Source organism: Hylobates moloch, unplaced genomic scaffold (genome assembly GCF_009828535.3).
Source record: "Hylobates moloch isolate HMO894 unplaced genomic scaffold, HMol_V3 SCAFFOLD_6, whole genome shotgun sequence".
NCBI lineage: Eukaryota > Metazoa > Chordata > Mammalia > Primates > Hylobatidae > Hylobates > Hylobates moloch.
Genome location: NW_026652281.1, coordinates 76,314,906 through 76,340,562, shown reverse-complemented (window position 1 = coordinate 76,340,562; position 25,657 = coordinate 76,314,906). Strand labels below are relative to the sequence as shown.

The window sequence follows — 25,657 nt, the reverse complement described above, 5'->3', positions numbered from 1 at the left end:
TTTTTTATGTTTCTCTGCACAGGAGGAGAGCCAGCCTCCACATAACTTCCTTATTTACCTGTCCTTCCACTTCATAAGATTAGTAGAAATGAACTACTGTCTTTCCAAATTCCTAAGAGAAAGCCTCCCGAGTGGCTGGGATTACAGGCACCCGCTAACTTTTGTATTTTTAGTGGAGACAGGGTTTCATCATGTTGGCCAGGCTGGTCTTGAACTCCTGACCTCAGGTGATCTGCCCATCTTGGTCTCCTAAAGTGCTGGGATTACAGACGTGAGCCACCCTGCCCGGTCAGATTCTTTTATTTTCTTTTTTCTTTTTTTTTGAGACGGAGTCTCGCTCTGTCACCCAGGCTGGAGTGCAGTGGCACAATCTCGGCTCACTGCAAGCTCTGCCTCCTGGGTTCCCGCCATTCTCCTGCCTCAGCCTCCTGAGTAGCTACCACGCCCAGCTAATTTTTTGCGTTTTTAGTAGAGACGGGGTTTCGCCACGTTGGCCAGGATGGTCTCGATCTCTTGACCTCATGATCCACCCGCCTCAGCCTCCCAAAGTGCTGGGATTACAGGTGTGAGCCACCGCACCCGGCCAGATTCTTTTATTTTCAAAAATCATACATTTGTAGCCTGTAATCTTTTTCTGAAACTCTGCCATGTTACTTCAAAACTGCAGTCTCTAAGTCAGGACCAATGGGAGGCCTTCTGAAGCCCCAGACTCTGCCGTCTGCCTGATCGGAGGCTCCTGGGGCCCTGGAGGGGGGCGTTATGGGGTGCCTGGGTGTGTGTCATGAACCAAGCTCTGCTCTTTCAGGTCGTGTATGAGAGATGTGAAAAGCTGCGGCCCACGCTTTTCCGGCTGGCGAGTGACACCACTGATGACGATGATGCACTCGGTAAGTTTTCTTTCCTTGGGTGTAGCTAGCAGCCCAGGTGCAAGACAGATTCGGTCCCTCCTGTCACGCTGATGTGCCAGGAACAAGACAGAGTGGACTTTAGGTTCCGTGGAGCTTGGGCTTGGGGAGGGTGTGGCCTGAGTTGCCTCAGAACTGACTTCCAGCAGGATCCAGGCTTCAGTGAGAAATCAGCAGCAGGTCTAAAGCCTGGAAAGGGGTGGAAATTGACCATGGAGACTGGGGTGTGAGGTAGAAGAAAGATCCCACTGGAGGCTTCAGGAACAGCTGACCAATCGCAGGGGCCAGAGAAACAGCTGTGGGTGCTGTCTCAAAGGGATCACGGGTTTTTGTACCTTCAGGGGCCAGGTAGGTCACCTAAGAGGGCCAGGCCGATGGGAAATGGAAGGGACATCTGTAAGGATGTGGAGAATTGTCCACAGTTACTAAAAAAAAAATTTTAACTCTTTATTATGGAAATCTCGAAACATGAAAGAGCGGAATAGTAAGATAAATCCTATGTATTCTTCACTCATCTTTAATAATTACCAGCTCATAGCTGATTTTTTTTATCTTGTTTCATCTGTACCTCTCTTTGTACCCACCCATTCCCTAGTCTGTTTTGAAGCAAATTCTAGACGTTTCTTTTTCTTTTAATTATTTTTGAGATGGAGTCTTGCACTGTCGTCCAGGCTAGAGTGCAGTGGTGCAGTCTTGGCTCACTGCAACCTCTACCTCCCGGGTTCAAGCCATTCTCCTTCCTCAGCCTCCCAAGTAGCTGGGATTATAGGCACCCATCATCACTCCTGGCTAATTTTTGTATTTTTGTAAGATGACGTTTCACCATTTTGGCCAGGCTGGTTTCAAACTTCTGGCCTCTAGTGATCCGTCTGCCTCGGCTTCCCAAAGTGCTGGGATTGCAGGCGTGAACCACAATCCCCGGGCTCTGGACATTTCAAAATAATCAAAGATTCAGTCAGTGTTCAGATTTCCCTGATAAAATTTCTCCTTAATCATCTCCTGCTATCTTAAAAAAAATTGTTCTAAATCAGACATAAAAGAAAAGCTGCCCGCCCGCCCGCCTGCCCGCCTGCCCGCCTGCCCGCCTGCCCGCCTGCCCGCCTGCCTGCCTTCTTTCTTTCTTTTCTTTCTTCTTTCTTTTCTCCCTTCCTTCCTTCCCTCTGTGGCCCAGGCTGCAGTAAACTGGGCTCGCTGCGGACTCCCTGCGTCCCGCTCCCGTGATTCTCCTACCCTGGTCTGCGGGCTGCCTGGGATTGCCGCCGCGCGCCACCACCCCTCCCTGGTTTTTCTCCTTTGGCTGGAGGCGCGGTTTCGCCATTTCGGCCAGGCTGGTCTCCAGCTCCTGACCTCCAGTGCTCTGCCCGCCTCGGCCTCCCGAGGTGCTGGGACTGCAGACGGAGGCTCGCTCATTCGGTGCTCGATGTTGCCCGGGCTGGAGTGCGGTGGCGTGGTCTTGGCTCGCTGCAGCCTCCGCCTCCCAGCCGCCTGCCTTGGCCTCCCAGGCTGCTGGGATTGCAGCCCCTGCCCGGCCGCCGCCCCGTCTGGGAGGTGGGGAGCATCTCAGCCCGGCCGCCCCGTCTGGGAAGTGAGGAGCGCCTCTGCCCGGCCACCCATCGTCTGGGAAGTGAAGAGCGCCTCTGCCCGGCCACCCATCGTCTGGGAAGTGAGGAGCGCCTCTGCCCGGCCACCCCGTCTGGGGAGAAGTGAGGAGGGCCTCTGCCCGGCTGCCCCGTCTGGGAAGAAGTGAGGAGCGCCTCTGCCCAGCCGCCCCGTCTGGGAAGTGAGGAGCGCCTCTGCCCAGCTGAGGAGCGCCTCTGCCCGGCCGCCCCGTCTGGGAAGTGAGGAGCGCGTCTGCCCGACCGCCCCATCTGGGAGGTCTACCACGGAGGCCAGAAGCAATGTGGGGGCTGGACGTGGTGGCTCACACCTGTAGTCCCAGCAATCTGGGAGGCCGAGGTGGGTTGATCACTTCAGGCTAGGAGTTCAAGACCAGCCTGGCCGACATGGCGAAACATATGAAAAATACAACAGACAAACCAACCAACCAACCCAGCGACAACAAAACAGGTCTACCCTGGAGTCATACTCTAATTTTTTCTATTTTCCTCCCTTTCTGATCCTTTATCCCACTTTCTTTTTCTTCTTCTTCCTTCTCCTTCTTTGTCAAATAGAGGATTGAGTTATTATCATTGATCCATACAAAGTCCCTCTCTCATTTATTTTCTTTAATTCCCACTCCCCATTTCTATTCCCCATCTTCCCATGTGCAACCTTCCTAATATGTCTGATACGCATCTTTTTGTTTGTATGTATTTTTAGAAAATGTTTATTGTTTTGTGTGCAAAAAAATTAATAAAAAAAAATCTATCCTTTTTCACATTTACTTATGCTGAAACTGTTGTGTATTATATTTAGGCCAATTTATCATGTTGTATTCAATTCCACTGACTTGTCTGCCTCTTCTGGCACCAGTGCCATAATGCTTTGAAAATTGCATATTTTCCCCCGTCAGCCCCCATAATAGCCAGGGGAATGAGGGCTGCGTGGTCCGGCCTCCTTCCTGGCAACAAGACCAGCTATAACAAATCTGTCTCTGGACAGAATCTTCTTCCATCCCCATCAACATGGTAGCCTACGCTTCAAGTTTCCTTTGTGCAATTTTCATCATATTCAAGGTGACTTCAAAGGAAATTATCTTCATTTGCTCCATGGCCCATCCCTGTTTCTTCAGATGATGGTGTGTTCCTAATACCCAAGATCTTATATTCAAGCTTCCCAAGAGGCCATCTGCCTTCTCAAGGAGAGAACTGTCAGTTGTCTTTATTTCACCTTCTCTCCATTAACAACAAAAAACTTTTAAGATGTGGTGCTATGGCAGAAATGCCATATTTTTAGCTATGTCTGCCCCTTCTGTCTTTTCCTGAGTTTCTAGCACTAATACAGTTTTCCCTGGCTTCATTTTTCATATTTGTTTTTATTGGTTTTAGTTTTTAGGATACAAAAAGAATCAGTCTACCAGCTTTATATATCATTAAGCTAAGTAAAAACATATTTTAACAATTATCAAAATTTTGTTAATGGGTCAGGTGCGGTGGCTTATCCCTGTAACCCCAGCACTTTGGGAGGCCCAGGCAGGAGGATTTCTTGAGGCCAAGAGTTTGAGACCAGTCTGGGCAACACAGCAAGACCTATCTCTACAAAAAAAAAAATTTTTTTTTCTTTTTTTAAAAATTAGCCAGGTGTGGTGGCACACACCTGTAGTTTCAGCTACTTATAATGCTGAGGCGGGAAGATTGCTTGAGTCCAGGAGGCTGGGGAAGCAGTGAGCTATGATTGTGCCACTGCACTCCAGCCTGGGCAACGGAGAGAGAGAGACTCTGCTTCTAAACAAAAACAAAAACAAACCCCCCAAACCCCCCAAAAAATTAAGGTTCCAGTTATTTCTACCAAAGAAGATTTTAAATTCTAAATGTTTGTCCATTCTCATATGAAAATCTTACCAAAAAAGACTTTAAAATAGAAACCTAAATTGAAAACATTCACACTGGCCAAACCAACTTCATAGTAAATTACAAAAGAGCCACATTTCAAGCAAAGTGGAAAAGCAAGATTCATGCTGGTGTTGGCTTTAATATGAGATCACTGTTCACCCTTCATTAAGTTTAATAAAAGGTAAAGTGCATAAAGGAATTAGCAATAGTTATTTTTAAAAAGTCCTTTTAACATGATCCCAAAAATAATCTCAAAGGCTTTTATCAAAGAGGAGCCTTGATAAGCTGTTTATACTTTAGATCCAAACTGAAAGAATTTGCCTGAAGTCTTTGAATATTCCTATTAACCCTATTTCTTTCAGATGTGTATGCTGAAGTTATTAACATACAGCAGCTCCATGGTACACTTTCTCAAGGATTTAAGTAGGTGACCTTAAGTCTATTCTTTCCTGGCCATTCCAATTCTCAAAATTAAAAATGTTTGTGGAAAAATTTAATGTCAAAGGATGTGTTTATGATATAAAGAAAATGCAGGGTACACACTCGCTCTCTATATTTTATATATACACGCATATCTATACGTATATATATACATACTCTATATAGGAGGCTTTTTTCTAGTTAAAAACAAGACACCTGCTGAAGCTAAAGTAAATGAGCAGTGGTATAAAAACTCTCAGAAAGGACACGTTTCAAATCAGAGGTTTTGTTCTGTCTAGCTTTATACAGTAAGAACAGCATTCATTAAAGGCGCTGAAAGGCAGGCAGGTGGACAAGTACACGGAGACACTTGCACAGACTGGGATGAATAAACTATTAAGTTTATTAAGTAGCTTTTTGCCCCTTTGAAATCCTGGCTTAAATATTTTAGAGCGGGATTTGCTCTCTTCATTTGCCATGCTGACACTAGCAAAGGAGTGATTTTTAAGCTCCTGATTTTAACACTCTGGAGTATTCTTGGCACACAGAAACACCTAGGTCCTTGAAGGATACTACTTTTCAAACCTGCAGTAGGCCAAAAATTAATCCCTTGAGAAACGGACACGTCACCGGTTGTCTGTGAAGTCTGCTCTTATTACTAGCTTCTACACATATTTCTTTAGGCCAGTGTGTGGGTAAGAATTAACTCGCTTGGCAAAACATAATCTCAAAGTTTAAAACAAGGTAATTTCATTATTTCGAACATTTATTACTATGTGCAAGGCATGGTTTCACTTCCGGAATATAAACTAGACTTTTTGTGGAAGTCATGCTCAGTCCAGTGAGTGAGATAACCAAACACAGCCCACAGAAAACAATTTGGAAGGTGTTACTACAGCATATCCAGGGATGCTACCGCACCTCAGGCGTGTATGGGGGCGGGCGGGCAGTGTGAGGGAATAATTCCAAAACAGCAACTTTATTTTTTTTTTTTTGAGACAGAGTTTCGCTCTGTCACCCAGGCTGGAGTGCAGTGGCGCGATCTCGGCTCACTGCAAGCTCCGCCTCCCGGGTTCACGCCATTCTCCTGCCTCAGCCTCCCGAGTGGCTGGGACTACAGGCGCCCACCACCACGCCCGGCTAATTTTTGTATTTTTAATAGAGACGGGGTTTCTTCGTGTTAGCCAGGATGGTCTCGATCTCCTGACCTCGTCATCTGCCCGCCTCGGCCTCCCAAAGTGCTGGCGTGAGCCACCGCGCCTGGCAAGAGCAACCTAACTCTTCAACAATGAGTAGGAAATTACGAAGCAGGCAAAGGAGGAAGGAAATTCCAGCCAGATGAAACAGCTGAGTGCAAAAGATAGGGAGACATGACATGGTTTTTTGGGGATCCGCAAGAGGTGGAGTCTTACTTGCTGGCTTACTTTCCACATGGTAGGGGCAAGTTGGATTAGTTAGGAGCTGGCTTGAATATCCAAGGCTGGACTGAGCCTTCACTGGCAGTGGACTTTCCTGCTTAATAAGACATCAAGCGCCACTGGAATTTTTAAGGATTAAATGAAGTCCAAGCACCTGGCACACTGCCTTGCAAATAAGTTACTTCTTAAATTGTCTTCAAAGACTAGTTTTGTTAAGCAGTGTTCAGCATCTTAATCCAGGTTTGAAGCTTAGCTGTTTGGGTGCAGCAAGATGGGTAAGGAGTAGCAGGTTATGGGGATGTTACCATGTGGCTGAAACAACAGGGCATAGGATACTAGGGAAGGGAAAGAGTAGAAAGAGAGACTGGGGGATGAGTTGAAACTTCAGCCCCAAATAAGACCAACAAAGGATGGAGCTGGAAGACCAAGTCGTGGATGAAACATTAGAGCTTAACTCCAGTGTTCCTCCAAGAGTGGAAATGCCACAGGTGCTGAGTAACTAGAAAATTGTCATAGGAGTGGACTGCAGTTAAAGAAAAGGTCAGTTTAGTGTAAGGAACAATGAGCTTAGGTAACAAAACCGACCTCAGATGATGGAATGTATGATAAAAAAAGTCAGTTCTGGGTGCCAGATCCTATGAACGTGAGAGATCTCATCCAGATTTTTGGTCCAGATTAGCCAGAATTAACAGTAAATCTAGCTGGATTATTTTAAAGTCGAAATAGCAGTGTGTGTTGTGTGTGGGATGGGGTAGAGTTGGAATGGTTAGGCCAAACATCCCATCCCGGGCAACAGGGGTGTCTGGGAATAAACAAATGTAATCTAAGCATCACAACAAAAGGAGGGCCCTTTAGAAGAAAGTTAATTTGACTCAGAGGCAGCATTTCCCTAATTCAGTTCTGAACAGCTTTCATGATCTTTACAGTACTTGCCTGTCACCTATAGAAATACAACATTCTAAAATTTTAAAATCACTTAACATTTTTAAGTATTGCACTTAAAAAACACATTTAAAAAAAGTTATGTCTGTATACCACTTAAAATCGATGACTGGCCGGCGCGGTGACTCACGCCTGTAATGCCAGCACTTTGGGAGGCCGAGGCAGGCGGATCACCTGAGGTCAGGAGTTCAAGATGAGCCTGGCCAACATGGTGAAACCCTGTCTCTGAAAATACAAAAACTAGCTGGGCATGGTGGCCGGCGCCTGTAACCCCAGCTATTCGGGAGGCTGAGGCAGGAGAATCCACTTGAACCCAGGAGGCAGAGGTTGCAGTGAGCCGAGATCGTGCCACTGCACTCCTGCCTGGTTAAGAGTGAGACTCTGTCTCAAATAAGAAAAAAAAAAAAAGATTATCTCAATCCCTACTTATACCACTATGTTTCTAAAGTGCCATTCCTACTCTCCCTCATTCCCCACATCCTTTCAGTATCTTTTCACTGTCCCCAGGTACACTTCCTGAACCACAACAATAAAGGAAACTCATCATAAGTAATTACCACTTGCTTGTCAACTGGGCATATTGGGTAGGCCACAAGCACTCACTGGTTTAGCTGCATTCTGCTTTATCAAGGAATTTAATATTTATCAGGGTTTCCAGAAAAATACGTGGCCATAAACGAGTCACAATTCTGCATCTCTAATATTCAAATCCAAACCATTTTGAAAGTTCGAACTTCGAATTTCTACGTAATTCAAGACTCTCCTAGATTTATTTAACCACATCTCCAGTTAATCCTGATTCATTTCTGGCCTCTACCACCCGCCCACCTATGAAATGTATCTTCAGTGTTTAATTTGGAATTCTGTATATTCAGTTCAGCTTGTTTTAAAAACTAAGAATTTTAAAATAGGGAAATGGAGACACACATACAACCTGCATCTGGTGGGTTAAGTATACAGATATGGCACTACTTTCTGTAAATAATGCAAATACTCAACATTTGAAAAGTTTACTGAAAACTTTTATTGTAATCAAAAAGTGACATAACGGGGTTGTAATGAATTCAGCAAATCATTCTGCTGATATTTTAGAACTTATATCAGCTTTTGCCAGGCAATTAAAAAAATTCAAATGTGAAAATTTCACATTACAGTAAACTCCACCCCAACTAATTAATGGTGGTTAAAAATAATAGGCCCTAGCAAAACCTCTCATGTTACATGGTCACAACTCACAATTCTGTACAAAAGTTCGTGTTATAAAGCTCTGATGTAAAAATCAAATAATCAAGCAGCAATATTTTAAGTGCAGCACAGGGTCTTCCATGTCATTATTTACAACGCTTGAATCTCTTTACATTATAACAAAATTTAATACAGATGACTTAGTAATTAAGTCAATTTTAAAAATCTGTCTTTTTACACAGTGACAGATTTCACTTTTTGGTCATCTTTCTCCTTCTCCTTCTCTTTATCTTTGTTCTTCTTTGACTTCTTTTTCTTGTGTTTGTGTTTTTGGCTTTTTTCCAATTCCACTTCAGTGCCTGCATGTTTCTTATGCTTCTTATGCTTTTTATGTTTCTTGTGCTTTTTCTTTTCCTTCTTTTTCTTCTTCTTCTTGCTGTCCTGACTTTCTGCTGAGCTGGCACTGCTACTGTGGCTTCGGGTCTGGCTTCCAGAAGGACTGTGGCTTCTGCTGGGACTTCTGCTGGGGCTGCTGTGGCTCTGGTTCCTGCTTATGCCCACCTGGACGACTGCTGCTGTGTCCAGGCTCTCTTTCGCTTTCTCCACTATTTTATCTTTCAGGTCCTTAGAAATGTTTCCTGAAGTTTCCTCTTCTTTTACAGAAACATTACTTTCACTGTCACTTTCATTATAGTCTGGTTCAAAAGCAGCTTCATCAGTTTCTCTAGTTAAGTCAGAAGAAAGTCTAGAGGAATGACTTAACTGGGGTTTAGGCTTGACAGTATTCTTGTCAATTTGCCCAGTAATTTGCTCTTTTTCAACCTGTGTCTCTGGTGGGTTAAGTATATAAATTAGTTTATTGCCACTTGACTCTTTATTGTTCCTTGCTTCTAATACATGCTTCTCACGATCCTTACAAGGATTTTTATCTACAGATTTTGTCTCTTCATTTGGGCGTTTAGTATCGTAAGTGGCTTTGTGATCATGAGGTTTTCTGTCTCTTGAGGGACTAGAATTACTTTTTTTGGAATCTCCTGTTCCTTTTTTAGGCAAATCTCTGTCTTCCCTTGGCTTATTTTTCTGTCCAGATGCAGAATCTTTATTCCGAGAAGGAGAGTCTTTTCTTCTTGTTAATTCATTCTTTTCATCTCTACGTTTGGAACTTGAATACTCTCTGGTGTCATAGTCAGTTTTTTTGTCTCTATTGGGAGTGAAGTCTTTATTTGAGGAAGTACGAGTGGAATCATGTTTATCTGACGTTCTAGCCTCTTTGGAAGATTGAGACAGACTTTTAAAATTTCCTTGTTCATTCAGACGGTCCAAATTACTCTCTTTCTCTGGCTGAGTGCTGTTCTTCTTCTTTTCAGGGTTTTCCTTTTCCAACACTGAATAATCTCGATCTTTGGTTTTCCCTTTTTCACTAGATGCAGAGTTTTTTGAACTTTTAACCTCGTGTTGTATGATTTCATGGCTCACGTCCTTGGTGAATTTCTGAATTTTCTCTGATGGCTCACTTTCTTTCTCAGGATACTTGACTATATTTGATGGCTTTGTACTAACATTTTTTATAACACTAGCAGGTTTTCCTACACTTGATATAGGCTGTGTGGATTTAACATCTTCTTCTTCAGATTCAAAGTCATCTTTATCCCATTTGGATTGAGGAACCTGAATCATAATGATAACATCTTCAGCTGGCGCCGTATTGTCATTATTATATTCTTCCATCGTTTTAATCACAGTTCGCTTTGTATCTGTTTTTTCTTCAGATTTCCGCACAGGACTGCCTCCAGTTGAGCTCGTACTAAAAAGAATAACAAAATATTTTTAATTAATGAAGAATTTACTATTAATTGTAAAACACTGATAAACATAAAAATGCTAACTTAAACACAAATGTCCTTTTAACATTTAAAAAAAAAAAACAAAAAACTTATTCTGCCCTAAGGAAGACACACAAAATTTAAGATTATGATTCTATAAACACAAATGTGGCTCACCCCCAAAATCTACTTACAACCTTGTCTTTGGCAATTCCCTTCTTCAAAGACAACAGAAGACTACATAAAACCAGCCTACTTCCCTAGATCAGCATTCATAATTAATATAAAAAGCACAAGCATGGATAAAACTGAAGAAAATCCTTCCCCCAACAAACTTCCACACCCACCCCCTACACTCAGCTACCTGGTATAATCCACCAGAGTTGAGCTAGATCCTTCAGTCCCAGTCACTTTTCGTCTGACCTTTCCTTTGACTTTTTCTTGTTTAACTTTGCTAGACGTTGACTCCAATTTTTCAGAGGGTTCTTTTGTGTTTGATATATTTTCTGTACTTCCAATTTTCTTCCCAGTTTCTCTGTTGAGCTTGATTTTTTTGGCTGGCGCTGAAGAAATTTTGTCCTTTTCAGGGGTCCTATCCATTTTTTCAGTATCAGGTTCCATTTTGCGCTTTGGTGATGGTTTCACTATTTCAGTCACTTCTAGTTTCGAGATTTTCATTGAAGAAGACTCAAAATCTTTATCTACACCTTTTTCTTCAGTTTTTCTTTTTCTTTTTTCTCCCTTATTATCAAGTGGTTTGTTTTTCTCATTAGGCTTCTTGGCCTTTTCTTCCTTAGTTGTTAGCTTTTCTGATTTGACATCTTTGGAATAGTCCTTCTTCACTTTTTCCTCTTTGACTGGTTTTGTTTCTTGGTGTTCTTTTGCTGATTTAGAGTGAGCTTTTCTGGGGGTTCCAGTGATTTTTTCATCCTTCTGAGAGGAAGATGATGATTTAGCATTGTCAGTCTTTGGAGTCTCCTCTTTGGCTTTTTTAAGTGGAGGTTCAGATCGAGGAGATTTCTCACGTTCTCCATCTACTTTTTCTTGGGGTCCTTTAGCAGGTTTTACAATATTTTCTTTTTTTGACACAGCAGATCCATCATTCTTCCGTTTGGTTTTATCACCCTTTGCTTTTGGTTTATCCCTTTCTCTCTTGTCTTTTTCAGACACTGATTTAAAAGTGATTGATTCTGCATCCATTGGTTCATCTCTAACAGGTGTGGCATCATCTCTACTTGGGAGAACAAACAATGAGTCTGTTTTATTTTCTTCAACACCTATAGATTCTCTTGATTTCCTAGAAGTTTCTAATAACTCTGGGTTCAGAAAACCCTCACTTTCCTCACCTTTTCTTCTTTTTCTGTGTTTCTTATGCTTATTTCCTTTACCATCTCCTGCAGCGTTTTCACTCTCCTTCTCTTTTGACTTTGTATTATCCTTCTGATTGTGACCATCTCTTGCCGAAAGCTTTTCTGGATAGTTGCTACCTATGTTTCGACTTCTATGACTTTGCCCACCAACAAAGTCTTCTCTGCGGCCTCTTGTGAAGGGAGAATTCCTGATGTTAAGTGGTAAAAATCGTTCTGGAGAAAAGTTCTCTCTATTTGCTGAGGGTCTAGGCTGTGCTCCAGCAGCATAACCTTTATAATATTTTTCATACCACTCTCTGTATTTTCTCTCCCATTCTCGGTAGCGTTCTTTTTCAAATGGGTCTCTAAAGTCAACACTTCTCCCATAATATGCTTTCATGTCATATGGTGGTGGAACTTCTCTGTATCTATTAAAATATTCACGTTCTGTTTCCCCTTGAGGTACATTACGTTTATTAGGAGACTGTCCCCTAAACGCTTGAGGAGATCTTGATCGTGAATGATAGCGTCTATAAGGGGGTGACCTTGACCTAGATCGATGATATCCATGAGATCTAGACCGTGAACGGTAATTGCGGCTCTTGCCTCTGCCTCTTCTGGGGTATGGAGGTGACCGTGAATAGGAACGAGAATGTGAGCGGCTGAATGATCGAGAATAAGAGCGTGAACGTGTTGAACCAGATCTTGATTTAGAGTAAGTATATGAACTTCTTGAATACGAAGAACCACTATAGGGAGATTTAGACCTAAAAACAAAACAAAACAATAGCTGATAGTTGAGAAATACACACAAAATAAAACACAGACTCTCAGATTCTAGCATTCTTTCCTCACGGTTTCATCTGTCTTTATACCAAATTTCATCTTAGATGATTAAAGAGGCACAGTGACCTCTACTGGAATGGAATAAAGTACACAAATCAGAGCAATCACTTGTTACAAAACAAAAGTGAAGTCTTAACAATTAGAGTGAAGTGCATTAATGTACCGTGAGTTATATGAGCTAACTAACATTAAACAAAATGTCAATTAATTTTAAATTTCACTTCCTATCTGAATATTGAAGTAGGAGTCTGTTTTTTGTCCTATACTGGCTAACAGCCTAGTTTTAAAAGAAACCACATTCCAAGTGTAAGGCTAAAAAATAAAGTCTTTTAAACAAACTTCCAGGGAATTTTTATAATTCACTTTTTCTATCAATAATGCAATTTGTATTCTACTACTACTTCATAATTACACAGGTTAATGTTCCAGCAAGAAGCTGTAGCCTTATGGTAAAAGGGTCCTGAGAACTGTTTTTTGGCTATTCCCCTATTTCTTTCCTTCCAAAAACATTTCCCAATTATTTGATACTATAAATAACCTCAAGGGACAAGGGCAATTTAATCCCCACAACTGTTAGTTCTACACAATAGAATTTACACTGAGACATTATTTCAATGAACAGATATTGGGAAATAAGCTACATCTTCACTTCTATACACCTAGACCGAATCAGAAAAATTCCTAAGTGCAATGTTCTTTATATCCATAGCTAATCCCTGGATATTCAAAGTCCCGTTTGTAATTCTGTTGTGAAGGCTTGCAAAACACTAACCTGGAAAATGAGCGCCTACGCTCCTTTTGAATCTTTTTGTATTCCATCAATTCCTTAGCAAAATCATTTGTAAACTCATCTAGCTTGGACTTTTTCTTTTCCCTAGTAAAATAAAGTTAAAGAGTGAAAGTTAACAAAAACCATTTAAGAAAACTAACAAGACAAATGTAATTAGATCATGAATGAAATGAATGAAATTGCCATTAGTTTTCCACTTTAAAACTATAAACTAGGAATCCCTGAGAAGTTGCTTGTATGGCTTTGGTTTAAATTTTAGGTGAATTTCTCACACTAACTGGAAACACTGGAAAACGTTTCCATTAACTGGAAACACTGGAAAACGTTTCCAGACACCTATTTAATGTTATCAGAAAATGAAAAAAGTGTATAATAATTTCAAATTAGAATACATACTCTTCTTTTAGTCGTCGCTGCTCTCTATAGAATTCTTCCCTGGACAAAGGTGGTGCTTGTGTTGTTGGGATGGTATTTGAATGAGCTGTCTGCACTCCTGATGATACCCAAGGTGTTGATAAATTGGTAGGAGCTGGAGGAAACCCTGGAGGAGGGACACTATACCCAGCGGGTGGTGGCTGGCCAGGAGGAAATTGAGGAGAAAACTGTGGAGGAGGAACACCCGGAGGGAGAGGAAGTGTATGGGGAGGAGGCGGATACAAAGGAGGTGGTGGAACAGGTACAAAGACTGGAGTTGCTGGTAGCGACGGGCCTTGAGTCCTCTGTGATCTTTCGCTGTGGTGTCGCCCACGGTTTATACTTCTGGAGAAATAAATTCCAACATATTACTTCTTCAAACTAAAGTCATCTGAGACAAGTAAGTTTATCTTTTCTATCCATAATTATTTTCAAACTTAAAAACAGTGGAATAGAACCAACTATTCAACTAGTATAGAAACATTAGTACAATTTATTTGTAAAAATAACTCTACAACATAATTTTTAAGGCCATGTATCGACTGAGATGATGCAAGTTTATAGGACCTTCTCTACACAGAAATATTGTATTTAAAAGTTCTCTTTTATGAAGTTCAGACTGATTATCACTCCACTAATTACTACCTGTTACATCCTAAACTGTCTTTTGAAGGAACTGACAGGTTAATGCTGCTATGACCTAACTCTCTCTGAAAGCTTACTTATTCATTTATTTTTTATTTTTTGAGACAGAGTCTCACTCTGTCATCCAGGCTGGACTACAGTGGTGCAATCTTGGCTCACTACAACCTCCACCTCCTGGGTTCAAGCGAATTCTCCTGCCTCAGCCTCCCAAGTAGCTGGGACTACAGACGTGTACCACCATGCCCAGCTAATTTTTGTATTTTTAGGAGAGACAGGGTTTCACCATGTTGGGCAGGCTGGTCTCAAACTCCTGACCTCAGGTGATCTGCACAAAGTGCTGGGATTACAGGTAGAGCCACCACACCCGGCCCCAAAAGTTTTAAATGAAGGAAAACCACCTCTTGTAACCTCTTTTTTGAGGGAGGAAGTGGGTGAAGATCATATAAAGCAGAATAAATTCTAGTTTTAACTTCTATAATTAACAATGAAAATATCAATGCCTTCTCTCAAAGGCTTAAGTAAAAATAACAGTGCTGGCTAAAGTTTCTAATTTGTGCCTCACCAAACAGAATGGGTTATTTCTGTTAAACTAGAGGTGCTTTAAATTATAAATAATTGGTACACAACAGCAACAGCAGGGGTTTAGATTTTAAGCATCTTTTCAGAGAGCCATGAATTAATAAGTATTACCTTCTTTTAAAATGTGATCCAGTAATGACATAGTAAACTTTCATAAGTTTAGCAATGAAGCACTAGAAGATATCCCAAATTTCCTTCTTTTTGGAGACAGGGTCTCACTCTGTCCCCCAGGCTAAAGTGCAGTGATGTGGTTATAGCTCACTGCAGCCTTGACTTCCTAAGCTCAAGTGATCCTCCTGCCTCAGCCTCCCAGGTAGCTGGGACCACAGGTGCATGCCACCATGTCTGGTTATTTTATTTTTTTGGTAGAGAGTCTTGCTATGTTGCCCAGGCTAATCTTGAACTTCGGGCCTCAAGCAATCCTCCCCATTAGCCTCCCAAAGCTCTAAAATTACCAGCATGAGCCATTATGCCTGGCCAAAACTCTTGATATGAAGTTTTGGAGGCTCCTTTATCCTGGTGGTGATTATGACCTAGACTAGCAGTTCTCAACTTTTTGGCACCAGGGAGCTGTTTTGTGGAAGACAATTTTTTCCATGGACGGGGGCAGCGGGGTAGGGGGATGGTTTCGGGATGAAACTGTTCCACCTTAGATGATCAGGCGTTAGATTCTCCTAAGGAGCGTGCAACCCAGATCCTTCTCACACACAGTTCACAAAAAGTGTTCATGCTCCTATGAGAATCTTAATGCCACCGCTGATCTGACAAGAGGTGGAGCTCAGGTGGTAATGCTCGCTCACCTGCTGTTCACCTCCTGCTGTGCTGCCCAGTTCCTAACAGGCCAAGGATGGGTACTGGTCTGTGGCCCAGGGTTGGGGACCCCTGACCTAGACAGTAAGATTCTTACTTCTTAGATTAATATCGCTTGTACCCGCCCACTAGGGCAGGAGCCTCTAACAATCTCCTGTCTCTTCTTTTGGAAAAGAGAGGGTGGGAGATGATTGGGACAGTGGAGTCTAGAAGACAAATAGCTGCAATTCTTATTCACAGTTGGGAGCTGAGCTTGTTAACTTTCATCTTAAATTAAATTGGTATCTTAGATATTGTCTGAGCCTTAATGACTTTCTTCTACTTCCAAGGGGGTAAATGCAAGCCAATACTCTGCTGTTTGCTGACAGGGAGAAAGTAATCACTGGGAAGGAATATTAAAAATGTCTTAAAAACCATCATTTAAGATACTATATATAATTTATTCTTTTCTAGCCCTCTTTAAGGACAACTACCCAGGACTTAAGAGGGATAAGCACAATACAAACAAATGACCCCCTTCCTTCCTGCCACTGCTGTGCTTTAATTTCTTTGGTGAGATATATATATAAAAAATAAGATGATTATTTTCCAAGATTTTTAGCATGCCTACCTGTAGCAGCTCCTCTCCCCTCTTCTAATTTGTTGTGGTGGAGAAACCAGATAGCCGAGTTTGTTGGAACTGTGTGGGAGAAAAAAAAAAAATAGGCTCAAGTATTTCTCCATGGGTATAATACATGACCTTTCCATGCATAGATGTTAAGACACCAATTTTAACTACTCTGAAAACTTTTTCCTACTCCCCAATTCTTAAACTTGTTTCAGATAGAGAGCTGAGTAAATATTATATTTACTTAAAACTAACTTTCCCCCACCAATTAACTGTATCATAACAATAACTAGACCTCAAAATACTTTATGTAGTATTATATTTTAATTAGCACTCTATAAATTACTCTGTGAACTTATTGTTATATACAAGGAAAAGAGCCCTTTTGTCTGCTGGGCACGATGAAGTCATTTTACATGTTGAGGTAGGTAGTGTCATTCCAAATCCAAATGAGGAAAGGATGTTACGGAGTAAAACCACAAGACCACTGTCATGCAGCTTAGAAATGAAGGAGATGGGATTCAAACCCAAGTCTACCTGTTTTAAATCCTATGTTCCTTCTACTGATATATCCTGCTAGTAACTCATACTTTTAAGAATATATCAGTTTTCAACTGGATTATATAAACAGAAATAATTATGTAACTAAAAATACATTAAGCAAGTCTGCTGATTTTCAATGCCATAAAACACCCCACAGAGAAAATCAAAGTTCTTTGTATTTTAGGGTGGAAAAAACATATCCTGTAGAACAACTAGATTTCAGACAAAAAATTTTTGCTCGGTAGATGTTAATCTTATTATGTATTTATGTACTCAAATCATACTTTGATCATCCAAATTAAGGACAGAAAAAGTTAAACCTACTAGGAAAATAACTGACACCATATTTAAAATAAATTTTCAAGTAATTCTTATCTATTCATTAAATTGAAGTCCTGTCAATATCCCCATTTGCTGGATATGAAAGTAGAAAAAAACTTTTAAAATTTTGTATTTTAGAAAATATTTGCTCACTTAAAAAAACCCTCATATAAGCTTGAATTTTGACATTTTACATAAAAAATGTTAATCTGGCACATGAAAGGTTACAATAAGGAGCAGTGACCCGCTGCCTAGTTTGGACCTTCCATTATCTAGTTTGCAGGCAATCATCTGAAGGTTATTGTAAACATCTACTCACTGTTCCCAGCCTGGTCGACCACCGCCTGGACGAGCAGTATTTATTCTTACTGGACCTAGAAACAAAAAATAAAAGCAGTACGTAAATATAAAATTGCACATTAAATCAAGCTAAAATTATTTTTTAAAGGGAAAAAAGTCTAAACCAAAGTGCTCTTACTCACCAGTTGTGGGGATCAACTGTCCATGCAATAATGACTGTCCAAGCAAAGATGGGGTTCCAAGAACAGGCACCTGGTAACCCTTTAGAAACAACCACAAATAAACAGAAATAGTTAGAAAGAAAAAAAAAAGAAGTAAAAACAAAACCAGAAAAACAAAACCCTGCTGTAAAAAAATCCCAAATTAAAGCACCAGTAAAATTTACCTTCTCTTCCATAAGAGCAGTAATTGCAATTGAGGAGGTTCCCTTTGAGTGCTCTGATGCAAGTGCTACAGCTGGCAATATTTTATTATCAGAATCCCTTAAAAAAACATAAATTATAATACATTAAAAATCACCAGAAATGGACAATTAAGAGTAAAAAAGTTTGCTGCTGTTTACCCATCACCTGAAGTAAGATGAGTTAAGTCAAAGATGATGAATACTTCTGAGGAAAGTGAGAGAAGGCTGAAACTTTGAAGAGTTCTCTATATGTAAGTGGAAAAGTAAAATGGAGGACCCTCCTTAAGAAGATACGATAGTTATGACAGAAATCAGTTGCAAGAATAGTAAAACTTAAAGAAAATCAAAGTGTGGCCTATGAAGACAAAAATCCCCCTAGGATTAGGAGTTAAGTTTTAGCTCTAGTTCTACCACTAAACTGAAAGGATAATCCTGGGTCAGCCATAGAACTCTCTGGGCCTATTTCCACTATCAACCAAATAAATTCCACCAGATCAGTGGAATTTCTTAAATGTACATGTAAAGGTCTCATCCTAAAGATTTTGCTTCAGTGTGTCTGAAACGGGCCTCTTATACCTTTTTTTTTTTTAAAGAATTTATGAGACATTAAACTACATGGACAAAAGTCTCATTTCTGAAGTGGTAGGCTGTGAGTTTTCACTATTCTCCTACATAATAATTATGCTCCAAAACAATCACTATTCCTGACTTCTCTACTTACCTGTGTTTTTACCCCCTCTTCTCTACCTATCCAAACTGTTCTTAGTTCTACTCAAAACTACTCCTATCCAAAACTATCATTATGATCACAAGTGAATTCTCCCACTTCTGTTAAGTTCAGAGCTGTTATGGTATATGGAACACTCAACGTTTAATAGGGGCTGGTTGGCAACCTGTGTAGTATTTGACCTCAGGATGCTTAATCCTCATTTGCTAAATCAATCACGTTTGTTTTCCTCTTCCCCCAATAAGACTAAGTCATTTCTTAGAAGTCATCCCACATTACTGAGCACAGTGGTCCACTAAGAAAGCTGTTAAAGTGATAACCAACAATAAAACACTACATCATTGACCTCATTTGGTTTCTAACAGTGAAAAATACACAGGCTTACCGAAAAGGTCCATCTGATTTTTCTGAATGAACTGATATGGATACTGTTGCAGTTATATCAGGTACAGGCGCTGGAGCAGAAGATGGATTTCCAGACACAGGAGGGGCCAAGGAAGACTGATTAGAAGTTAATGACGATATAGACGGAGCTGGGTGAGCTGATGAAGATGTCACTGGAATCATAAGAGGATCTTGTTGTCTTGATATTGGAGATCTCATCAGAGGTTGTAGGTTCCTCTGAATCAGTGGTCTCGGAGGTGGTATTGGGGGTGGTGGAGGAGGTAACTGTTTTCGTAGTCTTTTTGTATAGCCAGTTTCATTTTTGAAGTTGTTAACAGCCTACAGATAACAAGCATAATAATGCAGAAAAATGTTATGCAGTATTCACTGAAGTACAGTTAAATCAGTTAAAGATTAAAAAGAATTTTTTCATAAAATGGACACAAAGATAGTTACCTGCCGTAAAAATTTATTGGCAATTAAAGCATCAGGAGAAACATCATTTTGATGACACGTTGGACATGTATGCTCATCTGATTCCAGGAGTGCTGTTCTTATACCTATGTATAAGATTTCAAATATTAATAAAAGCATAGTAGGAACTCAGTGTTTACGAAATGAATTAAAAGGATGGTCCACATTCGTTCAGTTACATTACCATTTTCCAAGCATGTTGTGCTAATCATTTCTTAGATTAAGAAACTTAAGTAAAATCTCTCATCTTACGGTACTCCTCTGCTCTTTTCTATATGACCTATGCTATGCCAAAAAGAAGTCACAGCTGGGTGCACTGTCAGGTGCCTGTAATCCCCGTTCCGGGGGAGGCTGAGACAGGAGAATCACTTGAGCCTAGAAGTTTAAGGCCAGCCTGGGGCAAAATAGCAAGGATCCCCCACTCCATCTTTTTTTTTTTTTTTTTTAACAAAGGACACATTTAAACAAATGTCCGAATTGAGAGCAAAAGCACTCTTTCTCAAAGACTATTCTTTGTTTAGCTAGTAATTGGAATATTGTAGAAAACAAAAGAGAAATATAAGCTAGTCTAGAAAGACAAAAATTTTACATGGCTAACTTGGGGTTTTTATTCAGGCAAGGAAGTGAGAGACCTACAGCACAGTACGTGGGAGCAACACTGAATTACAGATACGAAGATTAAGCTTCAATGTAGTAAAACTCCAGTAATACCAAGTGGTATGTTAAATCTAAGATATAATCTGAAACAAGTCTTTAGCAACCTCTTCTTGACCTTGGTCTTCACTGAAGAGGTCAAAAAATAAAGATTTACAGGTATCCAAACCAAAGGGGATGGGTTCCAGGACCCTCTGAAGATAACATCTGTAGATGCTCAAGTCTCTCAACTGCCCCAAAGGCATAGTATTTGCATATAATACTATGTACATCCTCCAGTATACTTTAAATAATCTCGATTGCTTGTAATACCTGCTGCAATATAAATGCTATGTAAATAGTTGTTATACTCTTATTTTCAAATCTGTATTAGTCTTTACTATATTATTTTTTACTGTTTTCTTCCTCCCAAATATTTATGATCTGTGGTTTTGAATCTGCAGATGCAGAACCATGTGTATGAGGACTGTGTATTTCAAAACTACCTTTAAAAATGAAAAAGGCCAGAGCAGGCTTGAGCAAATTTTCAGGTAACACTGATTTCTTCTGTGTAAGAAGGCACAAACTTAGGATAAGTGGCAGGAAACAACTAAGTGCTAATATAAGTGATTTAAAAAGTCACAACTGCATGGTAAATGGTGGGTAATAAATATGTCTACAGAGGCCAGGCACGGTGGCTCACGCCTGTAACCCTAGCACTTGGGGAGGCCGAGGTGGGCGGATCACGAGGTCAGGAGATCAAGACCATCCTGGCTAACACGGTGAAACCCCGTCTCTACTAAAAATACAAAAAATTAGCTGGGCGTGCTGGCGGGCGCCTGTAGTCCCAGCTACTTGGGAGGCTGAGGCAGAATGGCGTGAACCCCTAGAAGGCAGAGCTTACAGTGAGCCAAGATTGCACCACTGCACTCCAGCCTGGGAGACAGCGAGACTCCGTCTCAAAAAAAAAAAACTGTCTACAGGAATCAGGTCTTAATACACTTAGAAATATTAGGATAAGCTATTCACAATCCAGGAAAAGGATTTAGATACCACTTAAAAATATTTCCAGAATTATCTAAGGCCCAAAAAAAGTTTTAAAATTCTGGATACCACTTAAAACATACAGGAAACAAAAAGTCTATATTAAGAAAAACACCTCAGTATAGTCACCCTGACGAAGGTACAGAAAGTGGTCAATTCTAGAATTTAAAAGGACAAAGAGGTTATTGTTTAAAAAAGATACAGCAACAAAAACAGACTTCTCACTACTTAATGCTCATTGATCAACACTTGTCATCAACATTATTTATTTTATTATTAAAATATATGAGGTTGGGAAGAGCCGTTCCAAGTAAACACAAATATTCTAAAATACACATCTTCCAAGATTCAGCATTTCTTACATTCATCACAGTAACTGTTTCCACAGCAGGGAATCACAACAGCATCAGTCATAATATCCTTGCAGATGAGACACAACAATTCATCTGGGATAGGATCATCTTCTTCTGAGGAAGAAGATGGCTCCTCTGGTAAGAAGGGAGGTTTCTCTTTCTTCCCAATTGCATATGCTTCTCTGTAAAAGAAAGTTTTCATGTTTTACCATTGTTAAGAAGGCAGAGTACTCATGCTACATGTTCTACTATAACATAAGAGGAACACATAATTCAGCACAATGCCAAATTAGTTTAGACAAGCACCATATCTTCTAAAATAAGGGAATAATTATGTACAACCTCACCCTAAACAAAGACACAAAAGTCTAAACAAGCATAACAAAAAGAAGCAAAGAAATGCTATAAAAACAATAAAAGGATCTTAGAACCCATAACTCTTAAGAACTGATGGCCAGAAATAAAGCAACATGTTCTGTGCCATAAAGTTCTATTTAAGTGACAAAGACAAGACTTGAATTTAGATAACACCATAATCACAATTTTTCCTACTCTATCAAGTTTCTTGAAAAAAATAAAAATGAAAATTTTTATTTTTTTCATTTTCCCCCCCCCAAAAAAAATTTAATTTTTTTCCCAAAAAATCTCCCCTTCTCCATATCCCAAAAGTCTCTCAAACCTGTGAAGGTATTGGAGTAAATGCCACAAGATGGGAAATTAAAATTAGTACTGACATTATACAATTAAGGAAAGATAGTTCAAGGGAAATATTACGTCATTACCACAAAAATAATTAATAAAATGAGATACCAAAACCCATGATCTACTTATTACTATTTTAAGAGAGGTTAATCAATTTACAGTCAATTAAGAAGCATTAGTGACTTAAATGATCAAAATCTGTGTTACAAAAATGTAAAGTAACACCTCATTAGACATTCTAGGTCCAGTTTTTTGTAGAAATGCATTTTGCAGAAATGTTGGGCATTAAATATAGTATTAAAAAGTAAAAATAGCTATTCTCAGACTTGTCACCACTGCTACTACACCCCCATCTTCTCTGTAATCAGGCAAATTTGCAAAACACAGGAATCCCTAGAGAAACCCTTTCTATTTCATTCAGGAACAGAGTGTGTTTATCTCAATGCTGAAAATGAAAGAATCTCGGCTGTACAGAGTAGGGTACCTTAGGTGTGTTATTTGTGTTGCAGTTGCTCCATAGACATCACCACGATTCCAGAAATAAGTATCAATTTGCTTATGCCCCATTGTTCCCAATTTGTGAAAGAGGAGTCTCCCACTGCCCAAAAGAGAGAAAAAAGAAAAAAAAAAAAGAAAAAAAGAGGAGAACAGAGGATAGAAAAAGAAACAGAAGAAGAGTCTGAGTTGCTTATCAGTGGTGTTAGTGAAGAGGGTGAAAGTTTCATTTAAAATATTTAGATTCCCATCTTTCCCCAGTATTTGCTGTGTGTCTGGCACAATTGCGCATTTGTATTTCAGCATTCAAAAGCAATGAAGTTAATTATTAGTTAGGGTTTACAGGTGATATTAATTTTTCCAACACAAATTTTTATTTAAAAATTTTACATAATATAGATGAAGCGGTCTGCTCTTAATTGTGTCTGTAAAAATAATCAATTTCAAGCTAAAGTTGTTTGGAAACATCTATGAAATGTCTCTGAATTAGAAACGGCATAACAACAGACTGTTCAATGATGAACCACAAAAACACAGGATGGTGACTGATAAAAAATGGGGGTGAAGTTGAGGAAGTGAGCAGGGTTGGGGGTTTAGGAAAACATTCTTATCTGTGAACGAAAACACTATTTGCTAAAGTACATATTCAAAAACACAAGATCTTTTCAATATCATTCTATGGCATAGCTATTTTCATCATCATCCCCACCTGCTCACTACACTACACTTCAATAATATTTCTAGCATGAAGCTGAGGAAAACTGTTCTTATATATGTATATATTTTTTCACTGAGAACATGAACACCTATTCTGTAAATTGATGCCCTGAGGATCCCCTAACTTCACAATCTCCTGGACAACCTGGTAAAAATGTAGAATCAGGGTCTTACCACATAACTTCTAAATCAAAATCGGGGGCAGAGCAACCAGGATTTTTTTTTTTTTTTGCCCAAGGTCACTCTACCTGCCAGTCTTTTAACATACTTTTGTAGGAAATTCTTATGCTCAACAAAGTTAGAAAACAACAGTCCAAAGAACACTTAATATTGTGTTGCATAGTATGTGAGTTCACAACTGTTGAAGGTAATCAAAAAAGTAACTGACTACATTAATAAAAGCAGATAAAATGAGAGGTTATCTAGTTGAACCCTGCCACTGAATTTTCATGTCTGTCCATTTCATTAAAAACTGGTTCATAATATAAAATCTGAATACACATTAAAAATGGGCATTAAGGGCCAGACGTGGTGGCTCACGCCTGTAATCCCAGCACTTTGAGAGGCTGAGGCAGGTGGATCACAAGGTCAGGCTAACACGGTGAAACTCCGTCTCTACTAAAAAAAATACAAAAAATTAGCCGGGCGTGGTGGCGGGCATCTGTAATCCCAGCTACTCGGGAGGCTGAGGCAGGAAAATGGTGTGAACCTGGGAGGTGGAGCTTGCAGTGAGCTGAGATTGTGCCACTGCACTTCAGCCTGAGGGACAGAGTGAGACTCGGCACCCCCCACAAAAAAAGGCATTAAGGTATTTTATAGAGCTATAGTTGATCTGAACTAGTGGTTTATAAAATAAACCTTACTTGAGAATCTTAAGACTCACATGGCATATCCAAACTTATTCAAGCTACTTCAGTATTTTTTATGCCTGACACTTAAATTTGCCTCAGCATCATGCAGAGCTTTTATTCTTAAGCCTCCTGTTTCTCAAAATGATTACAATCTGTTTTGTTCACTTAACAATGCAAGTAGCATATATAGTAAGATTATGTGGGAGTATGTATGTGAATGAGGAAGAAAGCAGGGAATGACAGAAAAAGAAAAAATTAGAAGACTACAAGGGAAGTGGCACTCACTGATAACAAAAAATCCCCAAATCCATTTTAAATTTGCTTTAAATGGAGCAGACTGCAGCCTCACAGAAATGCAAGATGTAGAGACTAATGGCCTTGGTATACAAAGTTCTCAAAGAATCCAAGTAGCAAAGTTACAAGCCCAAGATTAAAACACTATACCCTGGGACTGACTGGAGTCGCCACAGGTCATACCTAATTTGCATACTTACGCATCTATAGTTGGTATTGCATATTTTCCAGTGTTGGTAAGCATTGCACCTTTCATATTAGGATCTTTCACTTCCATCATGAAACTTCTGGGAATTCCAGTGCTCTTTTTAATCCTAGGACCAGATTCAAAGTTTTTATCCTATTCAGAGGAAAAAGGAAGAGGAGGAGGAAGAGAAAAAGCAGTTACCTTTATTTAATAAATTAGCTGTTATACAGTGCTTACTATATTACTTGTAGTGCTTTACATATGTGATCTCATTTAATCCTTGTAACTGCTATGTGAAGTACGTATTATTTTATCTGCATTTTAGAGAAGAAAAAACAGGCTTATAGAGATCAAGTAACTTGCCCAAACTCAGCTAATTGGCAGAACCAAGATTTGAAGCCTGGCAAATGTGGCTCCAGAGACCATGCTCATTTGCCATTGTCTACAGAAGGCAGTATTAACCAAGAAAAATAAGACAGCTAAGAAACAATTCCAAAGGAAAAAAAGTAAGGTATACCATAGTTTCTGCTTTGAACTTACCCCATTTGTTGGGCAATTCTTAATATAATGTCCAGGTTTACCACAACGGAAACACGTGTAAGATGGAGGTGGTGGACCTAGAGGTTTCTTCATGTAACTAAAAGGGGGAAAAAAAAATTACATGTATACGAGGACTTTGAAAAAATAGTGCTTTTGATTGGGGGGAAAACCCACCCCAAAAGTTCCTATTAGTATAAAATATTTATGAACTTACTTGATTGGGTCGTATTCATGGCCAGATTGCGACATCATTGCTTTAATTTTATCTTCTTCAGAAGCATTGGCTTCAGCCAGATTGGCAGTCTGTTTAACAGGTAATTATTTGACACACACATTAGAAACACATTTAAGACCACACAGCCAAAGACAACACCACTCATCCTGTAAAGAGCAGTATCTAACTAACCTTGCATAACAACAGCTATTTACATGTATAACCTGGAAGAGGCACTTGGGAATTCCTTA

The 25,657-nt window shown here is 39.9% G+C and overlaps 1 protein-coding gene across 4 annotated transcripts in view; it reads right to left on the bottom strand.

The window, feature by feature from the left end:
- Positions 1 to 8,176: 8,176 nt before the first annotated feature.
- Positions 8,177 to 25,657, bottom strand: part of RBBP6 (RB binding protein 6, ubiquitin ligase) — a 33,192-nt gene continuing 15,711 nt past the window's right edge. Inside the window, exons 6-20 of one of the 4 annotated variants that reach the window (XM_058440832.1) lie at positions 25,407 to 25,495; positions 25,193 to 25,289; positions 24,666 to 24,805; positions 22,593 to 22,706; positions 21,416 to 21,588; positions 19,359 to 19,462; positions 18,904 to 19,241; positions 17,774 to 17,870; positions 17,571 to 17,649; positions 17,408 to 17,462; positions 16,228 to 16,296; positions 13,566 to 13,928; positions 13,152 to 13,253; positions 10,549 to 12,300; positions 8,177 to 10,165 (exon numbers count right to left, since the gene is read on the bottom strand). In XM_058440832.1, coding sequence (XP_058296815.1) covers positions 8,596 to 10,165; positions 10,549 to 12,300; positions 13,152 to 13,253; positions 13,566 to 13,928; positions 16,228 to 16,296; positions 17,408 to 17,462; positions 17,571 to 17,649; positions 17,774 to 17,870; positions 18,904 to 19,241; positions 19,359 to 19,462; positions 21,416 to 21,588; positions 22,593 to 22,706; positions 24,666 to 24,805; positions 25,193 to 25,289; positions 25,407 to 25,495 — 5,142 coding nt within the window. In that variant the 3' untranslated portion in view covers positions 8,177 to 8,595. The remainder of the gene's footprint in view (positions 10,166 to 10,548; positions 12,301 to 13,151; positions 13,254 to 13,565; positions 13,929 to 16,227; positions 16,297 to 17,407; positions 17,463 to 17,570; positions 17,650 to 17,773; positions 17,871 to 18,903; positions 19,242 to 19,358; positions 19,463 to 21,415; positions 21,589 to 22,592; positions 22,707 to 24,665; positions 24,806 to 25,192; positions 25,290 to 25,406; positions 25,496 to 25,657) is intronic. The other 3 variants (XM_032157140.2, XM_032157141.2, XM_032157143.2) reach the window with 3 other exon arrangements.